Source organism: Meriones unguiculatus, chromosome 5, assembly GCF_030254825.1.
Source record: "Meriones unguiculatus strain TT.TT164.6M chromosome 5, Bangor_MerUng_6.1, whole genome shotgun sequence".
NCBI lineage: Eukaryota > Metazoa > Chordata > Mammalia > Rodentia > Muridae > Meriones > Meriones unguiculatus.
In genome coordinates this window covers 33,837,514-33,858,898 of record NC_083353.1, presented here as the reverse complement: position 1 = coordinate 33,858,898, position 21,385 = coordinate 33,837,514, and the positions used below count along the sequence as shown (strand labels likewise).

The 21,385-nt window shown below is 39.8% G+C and overlaps 1 protein-coding gene across 1 annotated transcript in view; it reads left to right on the top strand.

The window, feature by feature from the left end:
- Window positions 1-369: 369 nt before the first annotated feature.
- The window catches only part of Adgrv1 (adhesion G protein-coupled receptor V1), a 568,841-nt gene continuing 547,825 nt past the window's right edge, over window positions 370-21,385 (top strand). The window contains exon 1 of the mRNA XM_060383611.1: window positions 370-531. Coding sequence (XP_060239594.1) covers window positions 510-531 — 22 coding nt within the window. The 5' untranslated portion in view covers window positions 370-509. The remainder of the gene's footprint in view (window positions 532-21,385) is intronic.

Genomic DNA, 21,385 nt, shown 5'->3' with positions numbered 1-21,385 from the left:
AGGACTGGGCGAACACGATTCTCCCTGGGGAGAAGCCTGGGAGCACCTTAGAGAGGAGTGTCAGCGAGGGGGGCCTGGTGCTCAGAGATGGGTCCTTGTGTCCAGGAGCAGCTACAAATTTCAGTGTCTACGAAACCTGCGGAGCATGTGTGGTACCCGGGACTGGCGCTCCTGCGTCCGGGCAAGTCCGCTTAGGCGCCTGCTTGCTGGAAGAGTCCATTAGCCCTGGCCAAAGCGGGGAGTTCGCGCAGCCTGAGTGCGGACCTGGCTGCCCGCTGCGCAGAGGAGGGCGCGCTGCCTGGACGGCCACCCCCGCTCCTCCGGTCAGGTGAGCCCAGCCCGCAGCCTGAGTCCTATTGGAGCGGGAGACACGAGGGGTAGGATGAAGTCTTAGGCTTGGAGGAACAGTGCGGGAAAGGATTAGCCCGGAGGAGGTGGGGGACACTGAAGAGGAGCAGCGCTGGGGTGTGAAGGAAGGCGCGGCGCTGGCGGGGACCGGGGGAGCGCAGATGTCAGTGACCTCAGAGCCAGGTAGGATGTGACTTGGGGTCGGTGCTGCGGGGAGCCCGACTGCATCGCCTAGGCGGTTCCCGGGCAGCCGCTGCTGCACCTGTTGCTGGAGGTGGCCGTGAGGGCGGGCGCTGGCGGCTCGGACAAGCTCATGGCAGGCCGAGGGGACCGGGACAGCTGCCCAGTGCCTGCCGCCCGCACGAGGCTGCAGCTTTGCATGGCTGCAAGCTGCTGTTACAGAAAAGGGGAGACTGGGATGAGCAATGTCAAGTTTTTATTTTTATTTTTCTGCCCAACTGAAGCCCAAACTCTAAGTTTTAAAGTTGGCCCGGGAAAATAATTAGTCAAGAATTGCATGCAGGCGGTAGATAAAACTTCTTCATGAGAAGACCAAGGTAAATTTAAGGAGTCTTGTTATTGCTCCAGATACCCACTGCGTCGGAGAATTTCAGTACAATACGTTGTTGTCAAGGAATTTGAAATTAGCTTAGACTATGAAAATTATATATGTTCTTTTATATTTTAAATTTCCTGAACTATTTTGGAGTTTTTCATTGGAGCAATAACTTTAAAGCGCAACATTAACTTGCATATAACTTGTATAAACCAACATTTTACCAAATCAATAGACTTTACAAAAGCATGTAATGTGTTTATAAGTAATCAGCACATTCTTAGAAACTGATATTATGATTTTAATTCCTGACAGAAAAAGCTCAAAATATACCTTGACTGATTCAGGACTGCTTAAAAATTTTCTTTGAGAGTCATGGCCACCTCCCATTCTTGAAGTGAAGGTTCCTGCTTTGTGCGTTATTTATTCAAAGAACTACACCAAAGAAACAAAGAGCAAAAGACATTAAAGAAGAAAGCAGATGCTTAATCAGGACACGGTTATCAGAGTTTAGTCCTGGGTGACTTTCTAGGCGAAGCAGTAAACTCTTACGTGTTACAAATACATCCTGAATAGTTAAAATAAATGCATGTGATTAAGTCTTACATCCTGGTGCTACCACACCTTTGGACATGAAGACATTCTTCTATATCTTGGTTTTTTTCACTCATAAAATAAAGCCATTGAAATAGGTGATGGCAAAGATTTAGTCCAGCTGAAAGTTACATCACTCAAGATTTAATATTAAAAATCATTTATATTTTAAATTTCATAAACTATTTTGGATTTTGTTCATTGGAAAAATAACTTTAAGGTGCAACATTAACTTGTATAAACCAACATTTTACAAAATCTTTACACTTTAAAAACGTACATGTTTTTATAAGTAAGCTTCACACTGAGAAAAAATGTATATACAATATGTAACTGATGGGGAGCTTGGTCGTCATATGAACCCCCAGCAAATGGAGCAGGGGGGGGGAGAGGGGTTGTCTCTGATATGGGCTCTAACATGGACTCTCTTGCCTGTTTTGGATCACTTCCCCGTAGCTGGCTGCCTTGCCTGGCCTCAGTGGATGCGGAATGTGCTCAGTCCTGTGTGACTTGATGTGCTGAGGAGGGTTGATACTGGAGGAGGGGAGCTCCCCCTTCCTGAGAAGGAGGAGGGAAAGGGAAGGAGGGAAAAAGTAAGTGAAAGGGTGGGACTGGGAGGAGAGGAGGGAGAGGGCTCTATTTGGGATGTAAAGTGAACAAATAAAACTTAATAAAAAAAATTCCAAACAGTAAAAATGTATATATGCAATACATGCATGGACCCAGTCAAAATGTGATCGAATGATCATATTTCTGTTACAGATACCTATAGGTTAGTCCTTAAGTCGTGAGCTCTGTAAAAAACCTTTTTGACACATCACCACCATAAACTGAAGAATATTATCCCAGTTCCCAGACCGAGGTTGGGAACTTCCAAGATTGCTGCTTCAAATCCCCAGTTATTAATACCTGATCAATGTTCTTTCTTGAGTTTTCTTCACATCCACATATTCTGAGTATATAAGTATAGAAGTATAAAAGCTTAATTTGCCTATAAGCTGAAGAAATCTGACTATACTGTGTCCACAAGAGAGGCTAACTCTGTGAGAACATCAGGTCTTGATGCCATCAGATGTAGGACTAATGTATTAGTAAGAATCCTCAATATTTAAGAACATAACTTAGTTTCATGCTGTTGAATTCCTATTGTACTCAGTGTCATAGAATAATAATATAAGATACTATCTGAGGCACAAATGTTCTTATAGAAATAACAACAATTGTTAGAAATAACGTGAAAGAGCAGAAGGTCATATCACACCAAAGAAGGCCAGCTGTTTCTTCCCTGGAGGTGCCCATGGGCAAGACAATGAGGGACGCTGTGCCATTGGAGACGGGGTTCCCAGCAGTTAGCTGTGGCTGAAGGCTTTGTTTACATTCTCATTATGAATGGCAATGCTGTCTTTCCCCAGCATACACTGTGTGCCAGGAATTCTATTAATCCCTCTGCACAGATTAACTTTAGAATTAACCACAAATTACAAATTTGATTTCCATATGAAGAAACTAAGGCAGGAAGATCTACATGGGGGAGAATTTCCCCACCTTCTAAAATTCTTTTTCCCGCCTCATCTCAGTGGAAGACACGAGTGGACTCCTGAAGCACCGAGAGAAGCCTTGTAGCCAAACTAGACTGACTTCCTTTCATTTGTATGTGAAGACTGTAAAACTCAGAAAATTTGAGAACTAGTTAAGGTCACACATTCTATTTTCATTTGGTCAGTTGGGCAACCCCTTCATCTGTTAACTGAGATACCTGTTGATGGGTAAACTTGCTCGTTAATTTATTGTCATTCACAGATGCCACTCCATGTACACTCTTGTTGTATTGATGCACTTTTAACAAAAAATGTCAAGATGGAGCCAATTAGAAAGCCAAATCTTTAAGGACAATACCTGCTGTCTTTCTATGCTATCTAAAGCAAAATTGTTAATGAAGTTGGGTCAATGCCCTGTTATCTATTTGTCTGTAACAGCTGATTGTTGCACGTCTGAGCTGTTTTTGCACATATGTTGCTGTTTCTGCTTTCTGGAGTAGTGGGGGTGGGTGACTCGCTGATCCATAGATGCTGTGAGTGTACTGAGCTCCATACACAATTTTGTTAGGTTATAGAATAAGCAAGATAATGTAAAATCATGTGGGAAGTTCTAACAATGTAACTAATAAAAGTTACCGTAACCTCTCTCATCCAAACACTTTGGACAAACCCACCCAGAGAGATGCTTTTCTTCCCTGGACTCTTGTTGAGTCAGTTTGAGAGTTCAATGGTTTATTGAAGCCATTTATGGTTTAAAGTTCCATGTAGTCTTAGTGTTGTCATTCCCAGGCAGGTTAGATAAGCCATTTGAAGGTTTTGTTGAGGAATGAAGACAAGCATCTTCCTAATCATGCAAAGTGAAGCCATACAAGAAATTGACTTCTCCGTCTGCATGCACTGGCACAATCTTTGCATACAGGGTGGGCTCCCAATGCACTGGGTTGCAGGGCCACACAGGAAGTCACTGCAGCCCAGGCCTGTTAGTCTGCTGGTAGTGTAGCAGAAGAGGGTGGATCCGGGGCACTGGAAGCTTGGTAGCACAAAGGCTGTGTTTTCTGATTCCACTGTGACACACTATATACTTTAGAATGTACTAGACCAAGTCCCTCCCCCAGCTGCTGGGCAGGTGGTCAGAGGCCCTTTTCTTGTGCAATCAGGCGTAAGCCTGGCTGTACCTCAAAAGGAGGGCAGGGTGCTGATAGGATATTTATCACTCACTATTAATGATTTTGAAAGCCTAGAGTGAACCCTTCATATCGTAGGGAAATATTGGCTGTTGGAGTAATTGTCCATAAAGGAGCTTTGAAATAAAACAAAATGTTTGCTTATAAAAGGAGGTTGGATTCTCTTAGAGAGAGGTAGTAGAGTACTCTGCATGCACACACGTGGAATTACATTGAAAAGGTGTTTTAAAGATTGTCTTTTTATTAATTTCATGAATTTGTTACTCAAAACTTTTGCCTACGTGAATTTTTCTCAGTTTATATCACATACTTGAACTAGAGTCCTTTTATGTTTTCTTTATTTGGGGCTTACCATGGCTTTGAGCCAATGGTCTGTTCATGTCTTGGCCCATCAGCATGTCTGAGGTACTGAGAGAGGCTAAGTAAATTTCCCACATCTTAAAGGTTATGGAAAGAATTACCTTTATGAATAGATTTCAAATAATTCTCAGCAAGCCAAGAGTATAGCAGTGGAGTGAAAATGCATTTCATTCTCTGAAGTACAAGGTCCCCTGTCTGCCTTTAGTTTTCCTGAAAGGCAATTAGCATTTCAACCAGCCCACTTGGTTACTTGCAATGAAGCACTTGGATTTATAATTTGCTGCTCTCTGTCTGAGGTCCTTGAGAGCTAGGTTTTCTATAATCCTCTCCAAGCAGCCTTCTCTCCAGCATAGCCATTGTTGCTGCCCTTAAATAACTAATCAACAGAGTTTCCTTTGCCTTCAACTATAGGGTGCCATAGGGCAAGGTAAATTAAATACCAAGCTGATGAGGAGGTGATTATAATTATAAGTAGCCATCTTTACTTGTGGCACAGGTTGAAAGGTAAAAAATAGCTTTATATAAAATATAACTGCAAAAAGGCACTTGTGTGTCATTGTTAGTAGTTTATTTCTGCATGTAACATGCAGAACAAATAAAGGGGATATATTCTGCTCGTATTGAGCTAAGATGAATCATAGTCGACAGTGAAGAAGCATTTTTAAAGTATTAAATTTACTCTCTTTATGCAAGAGCTATATTCTGTAAAGTGATATAAATAAGAATGGGAAAGACTCTAAAATGTTTTAACAAGTGAACAAATGCTCTGAGGAAAATTTTGAGAAAATTTCAAGTTTGTGTCTCTGTGCTAATTGAAAATAGGATTTTTAAAGCTTCTTTCTTCATGAATTCAGTAATAGTACCTATATCCTCACACCCCTCTGTAGAAACCCTGCATGTATGGTAATCTTTTTGTGAGGGATGGTTGGAAAGATATTAGCCTTTAACTCAAGTCATTGGATAGCATGTTGGTTCTGCTTGTCTTTGCACGCAGCACCGCTTTGGCATGATTGTACTTATGCAAGTTATTTGTAAAGAAATAATATACTTACTCCTCAGATATTGGCTACCTGAAAGAACACATGATGGTGCTTTCACTAGAACCCTTGCAGCTAATCAGTATAAATTTGGGAAACTCCATGAGATAGTTACCCTTTCGCCTGTATTGTCAATCTACGCTTATAAAGCTCTTACTCGCAGCTGCCCTTATAGCGTTGGTGTGTGATTCAGCAAACTCATCTTGCTGATGAATGTCGGTGGCATGGGGAGGGCTCTCAAGTCATCTGAAGACCAGTCAGCTAGAGCTGGGAAATGTTCTAGAAACATTGTAACAGAAGAGAGACAGTGCTGCCAGGTCAAGGAAAGGGCTTACCTCAGATCAAAGGCACAGAGGCGAGAAGCATCTGACTGTCTTGTCCCAAACACATTATTTGAACCTTACTCAGACTGTTGAAGAAAGTGTAGGAGACAAAGGGAGGCACACATTTCTCTTTTAAACATTGAGATGTAATTTGCAGTGACGATGTTTTGGTGTCTAGCCTTGGTCACCCAGCATGTTTTTAAGAGTCACCCATGTTCCTACACTTTTTACTTAATTGACAAATAATGCTCTATTGTATGAATATAGTTTTCATTTATTATTTATCAATTCGGTATTTTGTTATTTCTCCTTTGTGACTATTATGCTATTGTAATATCTGTGTATGTTTTTTTTTTTGTGTGTGTGTGTGATGATACACACTTTTCAGTTTTTATGGTGATATACTTAGAAGTGGTATGTTTCCATTATTCATTGGCCTGTGTCTTACTTTTTGAAGAATTGTTGGCAGTTTTCAAAAGTGTATTTTGCATTCTTTTCAGCAATGTATGAATTTTATTTCTTTCATTTTTGCTAAAAGTTTTTTTTTGTCATCATATTAGGTGTAAAGTGTGATTTCATTGTGGTTTTGATCATTTCCTCAGATTAATAGTGACATTTTATTTTCATGTGGCTCATATCTTCTTTGGAGATCTTTTTTTTTATTTTTTTATTTTTTATTTTTTTTTATCAGTTACATTTTATTAACTCTGTATCCCAGCCGTGTCCCGATCCCTCATTCCCTCCCAGTCCCTCCCTCCCTCCCTCATCTCCACCGTGCCCCTTTCCAAGTTCACTGATAGGGGGGACCTCCTCCCCATTCATCTGATCCTGTTTTATCAGGTATCTTCAGGACTGGCTGCAAAGCCCTCCTCTGTGGCCTAACAGGACTGCTCCTCCCTTCGGGGGTGGGGAGACCAAAGAGCCAGTCATTGAGTTCCTGTTAGAAATAGTCCCTGTTCCCCTCACTTTGGGAAACCAATTGGTTACTGAGCTACCACAGGCTACATCTGAGTGGAGGTTCTAGGTTATATCCATACGTGGTCCTTGGTTGAATGTCAGTCTCAGAAAAGACCCTGTGCCCAGATATATTTGGTCCTTGTGGAGCTCCTATCCTTTCCCCATCAGACTAACTCCCCTTCTTTCTTATGATTCCCTGTACTCTGCCAAAGGTTTGGTCATGAGTCTTTGCTTTGAAAACACTGCTAGTTAGAGTCTTTCAGATGCGCTCAGTAGACTCCTGTCATACGTTCAATGCACATCCCATCTGTCTTTCTAAACGAGGATTGATCATCTTACCCCATGTCCGTTCAATTGATTATCTTTTTTAGGTGTATAGATTTCATTATGTTTATCATATCTTCTAGGTCTATATAAGTGAGTATATCCCATGTTTGTCTTTCTCCTTCTGGGATATTTCACTCAGAATGATCTTTTCTAGATCCCACCATTTGCCTGCAAATTTCATGATTTCCTCCTTTTTGATTGCTGAGTAGTATTCCATTGTGTAAAAATACGACAATTTCTGTACCCATTCCTCCATTGATGGACATCTGGGTTGTTTCCAGGTTCTGGCTATTACAAATAGAGCTGCTATAAACATGGTTGAGCAAGTGTCCTTTTTGTGTACTTGAACAAACTTTGGGTATATACCTAGCAGTGGTATAGCGGGGTCTGGAGGAAGCACTATTCCTATTTGTCTTAGAAAGCGCCAGATAGCTTTCCAGAGTGGTTGTACCAGTTTACATTCCCACCAGTAGTGGAGGAGGGTTCCCCTTTCTCCACAACCTCTCCAGCATGTGTTATTGCTTGAGTTTTTCATCTTGGCCATTCTGATAGGTGTAAGGTGATATCTCAGGGTCGTTTTGATTTGCATTTCCCTGATGGCTAATGCGGATGAGCATTTCTTTAAGTGTTTTTCTGCCATTCGATATTCCTCTGTCGAGAATTCTCTGTTTAGCTCTGTTCCCCATTTTTTAATTGGATTACTTGGATTGCTGCTTTTCAGCTTCTTTAGTTCTTTGTATATACTGGATATTAGTCCTCTGTCAGATAAAGGGTTAGTGAAGATTCTTTCCCAATCTGTAGGCAGTCGTTTTGTTTTGATGACGGTATCCTTTGCTTTACAGAAACTTTAGTTTCATGAGGTCCCATTTATTGATTGTTGCTCTTAGAGCCTGTGCTGTTGGTGTTCTGTTCAGGAAGTTGTCTCCTGTGCCAATGAGTTCTAGGGTGTTCCCCACTTTTTTTTCCAATTGATTTAGGGTATCTGGTTTTATGTTGAGGTCCTTGATCCACTTTGACTTTAGTTTTGTGCAGGGTGATAAATATGGATCTATTTTCATTTTTCTGCATGTAGACATCCAGTTGGTCCAGCACCATTTGTTGAAGATGCTGTCTTTTTTCCAATGAATGGAATTGGCTTCTTTGTCGAATATCGAGTATTCATAGGTGTGTGGATTTATTTCTGGGTCTTCTATGCGGTTCCATTGATCCTCCTTTCTGTTTCTATGCCAATACCATGCAGTTTTTATTACTGTTGCCCTGTAGTACAGCTTGAGATCAGGAATGGAGATACCTCCAGATGATCTGTTGTCGTACAGGATCGTTTTGGAGATTCTGGGTTTTTTGTTTCTCCATATGAAGCTGAGAATCTTTTTTTCAAGGTCTGTAAAGAATTGAGTTGGTATTTTGATGGGAATTGCATTGAATCTGTAGATTGCTTTTGGCAGTATGGCCATTTTCACAATGTTAATCCTACCAATCCATGAGCACGGGAGATCTTTCCATCTTCTGATATCTTCTTCGATTTCTTTCTTCAGAGACTTGAAGATTTTCTCAAACAGGTCTTTCACTTGCTTGGTTAGAGTCACACCAAGGTACTTTATGTTATTAGTGGCTATTGTGAAGGGTGTTGTTTCCCTAATTTCTTTCTCAGCCTTTTTGTCTTTGGTATATAGGAGGGCTTCTGATTTTTTTTTGAGTTGATTTTGTATCCTGCCACTTTGCTGAAGGTGTTTATCAGCTGAAGGAGTTCTTTGGTTGAATTTTTTGGGTCGCTCATGTATACTATCATATTATCTGCAAATAGTGACACTTTGACCTCTTCCTTTCCGATTTGTATCCCCTTGATCCCCTTTAGTTGTCTTATTGCTCTGGCTAGGACTTCAATTACTATGTTGAAGAGATATGGGGACAATGGACAGCCTTGTCTTGTCCCTGATTTCAGTGGGATTGATTTAAGTTTCTTTCCTTTGAGTTTGATGTTAGCTATAGGCTTGCTATATATTGCCTTTACTATGTTTAGGTATGTGCCTTGTATCCCTGATCTCTCCAAGACTTTAAACATGAATGGGTGTTGGTCTTTGTCAAATGCTTTTTTGGCGTCTAAGGAGATGATCATGTGGTTTTTCTCCTTCAGTTTGTTTATGTAGTGGATTACATTGATGGATTTCCGTATGTTAAACCACCCTTGCATGCTTGGGATGAAGCCTACTTGGTCATGGTGGATGATATCTTTGATGTGTTCTTGGATTCGATTTGCAAGTATTTTATTGAGTATTTTTGCGTCAATGTTCATGAGGGAGATTGGCCTGAAGTTCTCTTTTTTTGTTGGGTCTTTGTGTGGTTTAGGTATTAAGGTGACTGTGGCTTCATAGAATGAGTTTGGTAGTGTTCCTTCTGTTTCTATTTTGTGGAATAGCTTGAGGAGAATTGGAGTTAGCACTTCTTTGAAGGTCTTGTAGAATTCTGCGCTGAAGCCATCTGGTCCAGGGCTTTTTTTGGAGGGGAGACTGTTAATGACTGCTTCGATTTCCTTGGGAGATATAGGGCTATTCAGTCTTTCTACCTGATCTTGACTTAGTTTTGGTAGATGGAATCTTTCAAGATAATTATCCATTTCATTTAGATTCTCAAATTTTGTGGCATATAGGCTTTTGTAGTATGACCTAATAATTGTTTGGATTTCCTCAATGTCTGTGGTTATGTCCCCATTTTCATTTCTGATTTTGCTGATCTGGATAGTTTCTCTCTGCTTTTTAGTTAGTTTGGCTAAGGGTTTGTCTATCTTGTTGATTTTCTCAAAGAACCAGCTTTTTGTTTCATTGATTCTTTGGATAGTTTTATTTGTTTCTAGTTGATTGATTTCAGCCCTTAGTTTGATTATTTCCAGCTGTCTGCTCCTCTTGGGTGTATCTGCTTCTTTTTTTTCTAGGGTTTTCAGTTGGGCCATTAAGTTGTTTGTATGTGATGTTACGAATTTCTTCTTGCAGGCACTTAGTGCTATAAATTTTCCTCTGAGCACTGCTTTCAATGTGTCCCATAAATTTGGGTATGTTGTGCCTTCCTTTTCATTGAATTCTAGGAAGTCTTTAATTTCTTTCTTTATTTCTTCCTTAACCCAGCTGTCATTGAGTAGTAAGTTGTTCAGTTTCCATGTGCGTGTCGGCTTTTTGTTGTTTCTGTTGTTGTTGAGGTCGAGCTTTAGTCCATGGTGGTCAGATAGTATACAAGGGATTATTTCAATCCTTTTGTATCTGTTGAGGCTGGCTTTGTGGCCCACTATATGGTCTATTTTGGAAAAGGTTCCATGCGGTGCTGAAAAGAAGGTGTACTCTTTTGAGTTTGGGTGAAATGATCTGTAGACGTCTATTAGGTCCATTTGATTTAGGGATTCTGTGAGTGCTTTTATTTCCCTGTTTGGTGTCTGTCTAGTTGATCTGTCCCTTGGTGAGAGTGGAGTGTTGAAGTCTCCCACTATTAAGGTATTAGGATCAATGTATGATTTAAGCTTTAATAATGTTTCATTTACGAATGTCGGTGCTCTTGTATTTGGGGCATAGATATTCAAGATTGTGATGTCCTCTTGGTGGATTTTTCCTTTGATGAGAATATAGTGGCCCTCCTTATCTTTTTTGATTAACTTGGGTTGAAAGTCTATTTTATTAGATATTAGGATGGCTACTCCAGCTTGTTTTCTGGAACCATTTGCTTGAAAAACAGTTTTCCAGCCCTTTACTCTGAGGTAGTGTTTGTCTTTGTTGCATAGGTGTGTTTCTTGGATGCAACAGAATGTTGGATCCTGTTTCCTTAACCATTCTGTTAGCCTGTGTCTTTTTATTGGTGAGTTGAGTCCATTGATATTGATAGATAATAGTGACCAATGCATGTTAGTTCCTTTTGTAATGGAGTCGATGATCTAACCCTGTTTCATTGCTTGTTTTCTTTTCATTTTTGTTGGGACATTATCTGTATGCCCTGTTTTCTTGGGTGAATTTGTTTTCATTGGATTGGAGTTTTCCTTCTAGTATCTTCTGTAGGGATGGTTTGCTGTGTAGATATTGCGTAAATTTAGTTTTGTCATGGAAAATTTTGTTTTCTCCATCTATGTTGATTGAAAGCTTTGCAGGGTATAGTAGTCTGGGTTGACATTTGTGATCTCTTAGAGTCTCCATGATACTTGCCCAGGCCCTTCTGGCTTTCATAGTTTCTGATGAGAAGTCCGGTGTGATTCTGATAGGTCTACCTTCATATGTTACTTGGCCTTTTTCCCTTGCTGCTTTTAATCTCTTTTCTTTGTTCTGTAGATTTAGTGTTTTGACTATGATGTGACGTGATGTGTTTCTTTTCTGATCTAGTCTATTTGGAGTTCTGTAGGCCTCTTGTACATTTATGGACATCTCTTTCTTTAAGTTGGGAAAATTTTCTTCTATGATTTTCTTGAAAATATTTTCTGGTCCTTGGAGTCTGGAGTCTTCTTTTTCGTGAATTCCTATTATTCTTAGATTTTGTATTTTCATAGCATCCTTGATTTCTTGGATATTTTGTGATTGGAACTTTTCTGATTTTTACTTTTTCTTTGAGAGAAGTATCCATTTCTGCAAGTGTGTCTTCAGCTCCAGAGATTCTCTCTTCCATCTCTTGTATTCTGTTGGTGATGCTTACTTTTGTGGTTCCTGATCTTTTCTCCAAGTTCTCCAGCTCAAGGGTTTTCTCATTTTGTGTTTTCTTTATTGATTCTAATTCTGTTTTCATGCCTTGCACCATTTCTTTCATGTGTTTGAATTTGGATTCCTGTCTCTCTACGATGGCCTCTATTTCTTTTTTCATTTCCTTCTTATATGCCATTAATTTTTCCTCTACTTGTGTATCTATTTGTTTGGCTATGTTTGCCTGTGTTTCTTTAAGGATATTGTCTATTTCTTCTTTCTTTGCCTCCAATTGACTGGCCATCTCTTTGAAAGACTTGTTCATTTCCTCCTTATGAGCCTCAAATAATTGGGCAAGCATGGCTTTAAAATCATTTTCCTGTGCTTCTGCTGAATTGGTGTATCCATCGATTTTGGGGTTTGCTGGTGAAGTCATGATGTCCTGATTTATGTTGGAAGTGTTCTTTCGCCTACCTCTGGCCATTGGCTTATCTGAAACCTTCCCTGTTTGTTTTGAGATCTTTTTTCAAGCCCATTGCTATTATACAAATTAGGTTATTTAGTTATTTTTACTGCACTGTAGAAGCTGTTGGAGAATTCTGGAGAATTTCTTACGAGATACAGCATTTGTGAATATTTTCTGTCTCTGTACAGACTTTTATTTTTACTTTCTTGATAGTGTCCTTGTCCTTTGGGAGCTGTAGGGAACTAAAACATCAGTGAGTTGATTTCTGCGCATTCTCTTTAGTATCTTGTGCTTTGGCATCATGTTTGTAAAACCATTCCCTAATCCAGGGTCACAGACATTTATTACCATAGCTTTATATGTATTTTGTTTTGTTTTGTTTCTGAAGACAGGGTTTCCTTCCCCATGTAGGCCTGGCTGTCCTGGAACTCTCTTTGTAGGCCAGGCTGGACTCGAACTCACAGAGATCCACGTGCCTCTGCCTCCTGAGTGCTGGGCTTAATTATGTGTGCCACTACTACCTGGCTGTTTTATAGTTTTGTTTCATATCTTACTACATTTTGTGTTAAGTTTTTTATGTAGTATCAATTTGGGATCTGACTACTTTCATTTCCTTTTTGTTTTTGTTTTTTGAGACAGGGTTTCTCTGTGTAGACTTGGCTGTCCTGGAACTCACAGAGATCCTCCTGCCTCTGCCTCTTTGAGTGCTGGAATTAAAGCTGTGCCACCACACCTGGCGTAATTTTCATTATTATGTGCTGTCATCTAAATACTTTCACTTCCATTTTCACTTCCAGTATTTACACAGCAATTGTTGAAGAGATTATGATTTTTGTCCTCCTGAAAAAAAGCATTTAAGAAACTTAGCTGTGACATTATACTGCATTTCTTTCATGTGTTTCACATTTAATATGATTATTGATGTGATAGAATTAATGCCTGTCATCTTTTTTCATCTCCTCCTCCTTTACTGTCTTCTGTTATTTTAAAAAAGTATATTCTCAGTTGTCTTGGTCTCACAGTTGTTTTCTTTACTATGCTGTTTACATTTTTGTTGTTGTTGGTTGCCCTGGAGATTACAGAACTCTAACCAGTAACAACAAGTTCAGTTTGTGCAGAGCCCTGCTCAAGCCACAGTACTGAAAAGAACAAAAATTGCAAACAAAACAAAACTGAAACTCCAAACATAAACCAACCACCAACAAACCCATGTTTTCCGAATGTTACATATGCTGCTGTGGATTTTATACATTTCTATCACTGAATTTTTTTTTTCATAAAGATTCAATTTACTTTCTAGTGCCCTCAAACTTCACCCTGAAAAACCTCCTTTCTTAGAAGGAAGGTTATGAGATAAAAATTCTCTTAGTTTTGTTCATCTGTGGATGTATTAATTTTTTAATTTTTATATTAATTACAGTTTATTCACATTGTATCCGAGCTATAGTCCCCTCCCTTCTACCCTCCCAATCCCATTCCTGCTCCCTCATCCCTTCCTATGCCCCTCTCCAAGTCCATGGATAGGGGAGGTCCTCCTCCCCTTCCATCTGACAATAGCCTATCAGGTCTCATCAGAACTGGCTGCACTGTCCTTCTCTGTGGCCTGGTAAGGCTACTCCCCCATCACGGGGAGGCCATCAAAGTGCTAGCCACTGAGTTCATGTCAGAGACAGTCCCTGTTCCCCTTACTAGGGAACCCACTTGGATACTGAGCTGCCATGGGCTACATCTGAGCAGTGGTTCTTGCTTATCTCCATGAATGGTCCTTGGTTGGAGTATCAGTCTCAAAAAAGAAACCTTGTGCCTAGATATTTTGGTTCTGTTGTTCTCCTTGTGGGGCTCCTATCCTCTCCAGCTCTTACTATCTCCCTCTTCTTTCATAAGATTCCCTGTACTCTGCCCAAAGTTTGGTTATGAGTCATAGTATCTGCTTTGATACAATGCTGGGTAGAGTCTTTCAGAGGCCCTCTATGGTAGGTTCCTGTTGTGTTTCCTGTTTTCTCCTTCTTCCAATGTCCATTTCATTTGCCTTAATGAGTGAGGATTGAACATCTTCCCTAGGATCCTTCTTCTTGCTTAGCCTCTTTAGGTGTACAGATTTTAGTATGTTTATCCTATATTATTTGTCTAGTATCCACTGATAAGTGAGTATATACCCTGTGTGTCTTTTCTGTTTCTGGAACACCTCACTCAGGATGATCTTTTCTAGTTCCGACCATTTGCCTGCAAATTTCATGATTTCCTTGTTTTTAATTACTGAGTAGATTTCATTGTGTAAATGTACAACAATTTCTGTATCCATTTTTCAGTTGAGGGACATCTGTGTTGTTTCCAAGTTCTGGCTATTAGGAATTAAACTGCTACAAACATGGTTGAGCAAATATCCTTGTTGTGTACTTGAGCATCTTTTGGATATATGCCTAGGAGTGGTATAGCTGGATCTTGAGGAAGCGCTGTTCCAAATTGTCTGAAAAAGCGCCAGATTGATATCCAAAGTGGTTGTACAAGGTTACATTCCCACCAGCAATGCAGGAGGGTTCCCCTTTTTCCACATCCTTTCCAGCATGTGTTGTCACTTGAGTATTTGATCTTAGCCATTCTGAAAGGTGAAATCTCAGGGTCATTTTGATTTGCATTTCCTTAATGACTATGGATGTTGAGCATTTCTTTAAGTGTTCCTCTGCCATTCAATATTCCTCTATTGAGAATTCTGTTTAGCTCAGTACCCCATTTTTTAATTGGATTACTTGGTTTGTTGCTTTTTAGCTTCTTTAGTTCTCTATATATTCTGGATATTAGCCCTCTGTTAAATATAGGGATGGTGAAGATCCTTTCCGAGTCTGTAGGCTGTCATTTTGTTCTGATGACAGTGTTCTTTGCTATACAGAAGCTTTTCAGTTTCATGAGGTCCCATTTATTGATTGTTGATCTTAGAGCCTGTGCTGTTGGTGTTCTGTTCAGGATGTTGTCTCCTGTGCCAGTGAGTTTCAGGCATTCCCTACTTTTTCTTCTAACCAATTTGGTGTGTCTGGTTTTATGTTGAGGTCTACCAGACCTTCAAAGAAGTGCTAACTTTACTTTAGTTTTTGTGATAAATATGGATCTATTTGCATTTTTCTACATGTAGACTTCCAGTTAGAATAGTACTATTTGTTGAAGATGCTGTCTTTTTTCCATTGTATGTTTTTGGCTTCTTTGTCAAAAATCAAGTATCCATAGGTGTGTGGGTTTGTTTCTGGGTTTTCAATTAGATTCCATTGATCCACCATTCTGTTTCTATGACAGTTTTTATTACTATTGCTCTGCAGTACAGCTTGAGATCAGGGATGGAGATAACTCCAGATGATCAGTTGTTGTACACAATCATTTTGGCAATTCTGGGTTTTTTGTTTTGTTTTGTTTTTTGTTTTGTTTTTCCATATGAAGTTGAAAGTTTTTCTTTCAAGGTCTGTAAAGAATTGTGTTGGTATTTTGATGGGAATTGCATTGAATCTGTAGATTGCTTTTGTCAGAATGGCCATTTCACTATGTTAATCCTACTGATCCATGAGCACGGGACATCTTTCCATCCTTCTGATATCTTCTTCAATTTCTTTCTTCAGAGACTTGAAGTTTTTTTTCCAAACAGGTCTTTCACTTGTTTGGTTAGAGTTACACCAAGGTACCTTATGTTATCAGTGGCTATTGTGAAGGGTGTTGTTTCCCTAATTTCTTTCTCAGCCCATTTGTCTTTTCTATTCAGGAGGGCTTCTGATTTTTTTCAGTTAATTTTGTATCCAGTCAATTTGCTGAAGGTTTTTATCAGCTGAAGGAGTTTTCTGGATGAATTTTCGGGGTCGCTCATGTAGACTATCACATCATCTGCAAATAGTGATACTTTGGCTTCTTCTTTTCCAATATGTAGCCCCTTGATCTTCTTTAGTTGTCTTATTGCTCTGGCTAGGACTTCAAGTACTATGTTGAAGAGATATGGAGAGAGCGGGCAGCCTTGCCTTGTCCCTGATTTCAGTGGGGTTGATTTAAGTTCCTCTCCATTGAGTTTGATGTTGGCTGTAGGCCTGCTATATATTGTCTTTACTATGTTTAGGTATGTGCCTTATATCCCTGATCTCTCCAAGACTTTAAACATGAATGGGTGTTGGATTTGTCAAATGCTTTTTCGGCATCTAAGGTGATAATCATATGGTTTTTTTCTCTTTCAGTTTGTTTATATGATTGATTTCATTAATGGATTTCCGTATATTAAACCACCCCTGCATGTCTGGGATGAAGCCTACTTGGTCATGGTGGATGTATCTTTTATGTGTTCTTGGGTTCTGTTTGCAAGTATTTTATTGAGTATTTTTGCATCAGTGTTCATAAAAGACATAGGTCTGAAGTTCTCTTTTTTTTGTTGGGTCTTTGTGTGGTTTAGGTATCAAGGTAACTGTGGCTTCGTAGAATGAGTTTGGTAATGTTCCTTTTGTTTTATTTGATTCTAGTTTATTGATTTCAGCCCTGAGTTTAATTATTTCCAGCTGTCTACTCCTCTTGGGTGTGTATGCTTCTTTTTTCCTAGGGCTTTCAGGTGGGCCATTTAGTTGCTTGTATAAAATGTTTCAAATTTCTTCTTGAAGGGACTTACTGTTATGAATTTTCCTGTTAGCACTGCTTCCATTGTGTCCCATAAGTTTGGGTATAGTGTGGCTTCATTTTCATTGAATTCTAGGAAGTCTTTAATTTCTTTCTTTATTTATTCCCTAACCCATCTGTCATTGAGTAGGGAGTTGTTCAGTTTCCATGTGTGTGTAAGGTTTTTGCTATTTCTGTTGTTGTTGATGTCCAGCTTTACTTCATGGTGGTCAGATAGAATACAGGGGATTATTTTAATCTTCTTGAATCTACTGAGGCTTGCTTTGTGACCAATTATATGATCTATTTTGGAGAAGGTTCCATGTGGTGCTTAAAAGAAGTTATAATCTTTTGAATTTGGACGAAAGGTTCTGTAGACATCTATTAGGTCCATTTGATTAGGGCCTCTGTAAGTGCCTTTATTTTCCTATTTAGCTTGTGTCTAGATGATCTATCCCTTGGTGAGAGTGGAGTGTTGAAGTCTCCCACTAGTAAGGTGTTGGGATCATTGTGTGAATTAATCTTTAATAATGTTTCCTTTACAAATGTAGGCACTCTTGTATTTGGGGCATAGCTGTTCAGAATTGTGATGTCCTCCTGGTGGATTTTTCCTTTGATGAGAATGAAATGCCCCTCCTCATGTTTTTTGATTAATTTTTGTCGAAAGTCTATTTTATTAGATATTAGGATAGCTACCCTAGCTTGTTTTCTGGGTCCATTTACTTGAGAAACATTTTCCCAGCCCTTTACTCTGAGGTAGTGTTTATCTTTGTTGCAGAGGTGTGTGTTTTGGATGCAGCAGAATGTTGGATCCTGTTTCTGCAACCATTCTGTTAATCTGTGTCTTTTCATTGGCGAGTTGAGTCCATTGATGTTGATAGATAATAGTGACCAATGAATGTTAGTTCCTTTTATTGCAGAATTGGTGGTGTTATTGTAATTCACTGCTTGTTTTCTTTTAATTTTTGTTGTGAAATTATCTGTATCCTATGTTTTCTTGGGTGTAGTTGTTTTCGTTGGATTGGAGTTTTCCTTCTAGTATCTTCTGGAGGGCTGGGTTGCTGTGTAGATACTGTTTAAGTTTAGTTTTGTCATGGAATATTTTGCTTTCTTCATCTGTGATGATTGAAAGCTTTGCTGAGTATAGTAGTCTGGGTTGGCATCTGTGGTCGCTTAGAGTCTGCATGACAACTGCCCAGGCCCTTCTGGCTTTCATAGTTTCTGTTGAGAAGTCTGTGTGATTCAGATAGGTCTACCTTTATATGTTACTTGGCCTTGTACTCCTTCTGCCTTTAATGTCTCCCCACCCCCGAAGGGAGGAGCAGTCCTGTTAGGCCACAGAGGAGAGCTTTGCAGCCAGTCCTGAAGATACCTGATAAAACAGGATCAGATGAATGGGGAGGAGGTCCCCCCTATCAGTGGACTTGGAAAGGGGCACGGTGGAGATGAGGGAGGGAGGGAGGGACTGGGAGGGAATGAGGGATCGGGACATGGCTGGGATACAGAGTTAATAAAATGTAACTGATAAAAAATAAATAAATAAATAAATAAATTTAAAAAAAATATTTTTTCTTTGTCCTTTAGGTTTAGTGTTTTTGACTATGATGTGACATGATGTGTTTCTATTCTGGTCTAGTCTATTTGGTGTTCTGTAAGCCTCTCGTAGTTTTATGTACATATTTTTCTTGAAGTTGGGAAAATTTTTTCTATGACTTTCTGAAAAATATGTTCTGTACCTTGGAGCCTGGAATCTTCTTTTTCATCTTTTCCTGTTATTCTTAGTTTTTGTCTTTTCATGGCATCCTTGATTTCTTGGATGTTTTATGTCTGAGATTTTTCTGATTTTACTTTTTCTTTGAGAGAATATCAATTTCAGCAATTGTATCTTTGGCACCTGAGATTCTCTCTTCCATCTCTTGTATTCTATTGGTGATGCTTACCTTTGTGGTTTCTTGATGATTTCTCTAAGTTCTCCAGCTCCAGGGTTTTCTCAGTTTGTATTTTCTTTATTGATTCTATTTCTGTTTTCATGTCTTGCACCATTTCCTTCATCTGTTTGAATGTGGGTTCCTATCTTTCTATGATGGCTCCTACTTTTTTTGTTTCCTCTCTAAATACCTCTAATTGTACCTCCATTTGTTTGGCTGTATTTGCCTGTATTTCTTTCAGAGCTTTGTTCATTTCCTCTTTATTTGCCTCTATTTGTGTAGCTATTTCTCTGAGAGTTTGTTTCCTCTTTATGTGCCTCTAATAACTGGATAAGCATAGCTTTAAAGTGTTTCCGATGAATTGAAATATTGATTTTTGTGGGTTGCTGGTGGAGCCATGATTTTTGTTGGGCTTGTTATTACGCCTACCTCTGGCTATCTGCTTATTTGTAACCTTCACTATTTGTTCCTGGAGTCTGTACTTCGGAATGGGTCTGTCTTTCTCTGGTCTCTGGAGTATTCTTCAGGAAGTTTAGAGAGGTTCACTGGTTTGAGTGTGCGTTAGTGTTTCAGCTGTACCAATTTCAGAGTTTCAGATCCTCTGCCCCTCAGATACGGTGTGTGCCGGTTGCTGCCATCTTGGATCTCCATTGGATGTATTAATTTAATCTACCATTTGAATGGTAGCTTTGCTGAATTCTCTTTGTTCTCTGATTGGTGGGTCAGTCTCTGTGAGCCCCCATGGGCACAAGTTAGTTGATTCTGTAGGTCTGTGTCGGTGTCTGTGATCCCTCCAGCTCCTCGGTTGTTCCTCCAACTTCCTTATAAGACTCCCCAAGCTCTGTATAATGTTTGGCTGTGGGTCTCTTCATCTGTTTCCATCAGCTGCTGGGTGAAGCCTCTCAGAGGGTCCTGGGAAAGGTGGGGAAAGCCACTGGAGGCTAAAACCATGTGACTCTGGGCCCTGAAGGCTTCCTCAAGAAGGCAGATCTTTGCCATAGATGGTCTGTTTAGTTTAGTAGTTTGAATTCATCAACTTTGGTTTTTCATGAGAAGACATGTAAATCAGAATCTCTTACCCAATTATGGCTTTTTCTGCTTTCAAGATTTTCTCTTCATTGCCTTTTGTGGCATATTACTAGTTTTATAGCTATCTATGGGTCTCTTTGGGCTTGTTTTAGTTGGAATTCACTGAACAGTTCAGGCATGTACATCAGTGTTTTTCCTCAAATTGTGAAGCTTTCAGCCACTATTTCTTTAACCATTCCCTCACTACATCTCTTCCTTTTCGTCTGGAATTCTTCTGTTTGTTTTTGTGTATTTTTTTTATATGTTCCTTACTCTGAAGACCCCTTAGTTGCAATCCTTTTCTTTTTCTTTTTTTTATTTTTATTTTTTAATTTTATTTTTTTCTTATCAGTTACATTGTTTTTGTATATTTTATGTTGTACAATAGAACTGAAGTAATTTATTTTTCCTTTATTTTCTATCCTTACTACTAAATATCTTCAGGATCTAGCTTTTCTGTCCCACATCTAGGTTGTTCTCTCAGGCTGGTTCATTTTGATTACTCTTCCCTGTCTCTGTGTGTTGGCTATAGGTTTTATTTATGTGTCTAGTAGGTTTTTTTGTGCATGAAAATTGACCATTTTAAGTAATATAAATTTAAGTTTGTAAATCAGCATCTGAATTTTTGAATGTTCTGTTTAATGGAGTTATTTTATTTCTCAACACCAGAATTTTTTAATTAATTAATTAATTCACTTTACATCCCAGTTGTAGCCCCCTTCCTCCTCTCCTTCTGTTTCCACCCTCCCTCTCTCTTTTCCCTCTTCCCTCTCCCTTACCCCTCAGAAAAGGGGAACCCCATCCCAACTTACTCATTCAAGTTCATCAAGTCACATCAGTATGGAGTGCATCTTCTTCCTCAGTGGCCTGGCAAGGCAGCTCCACCAGGGGGAAGTGATCGAAAGCATGCAACATAATCTTTGTTAGAGACAGCCCCTACTCTCCCTACTAGGGAGCTCACATCAAGCCCAAGCTGCCCATCAGGTACAGATGTGTAGGAAGGCCTAGGTCTAGTTCATGCATGGTCTTTGGTTGGTGCTTCAGTCTCTGCAAGGCCCTCTGAGTCCAGGTTAGTTGGCTCTGCTGGTCTTCTTGTGGAGCTCCTGTCCCCCTTCAGGTCCTTTTGTCATTTCCCCCAGAAGGCTCACTTCTGCTGGTGGGCATTCCTGGGGACACGCAGACTGGATGTTCCTCTGCTGGCTCTGTCCCAGGTGGGCAGAGGAAAGGTTGAGTGGGCTCTAACATGGTTGCTCCTGCGGTTCCAGAGGCTTGGATGATCCTGGGGCTGGCAGGCCTCCTCCAGAAGAGGAGCTTATGGAGTTCTGAGGGCTAGGTCCCCCGACAGGTAGGAGAAAGGCTGATGGGCTCACACATATTCTATGGTACTTCAGAATGGCTTTCTTACTGTCTTAAATAATTGTATGTAAGAGTTAAAATGTATGCAG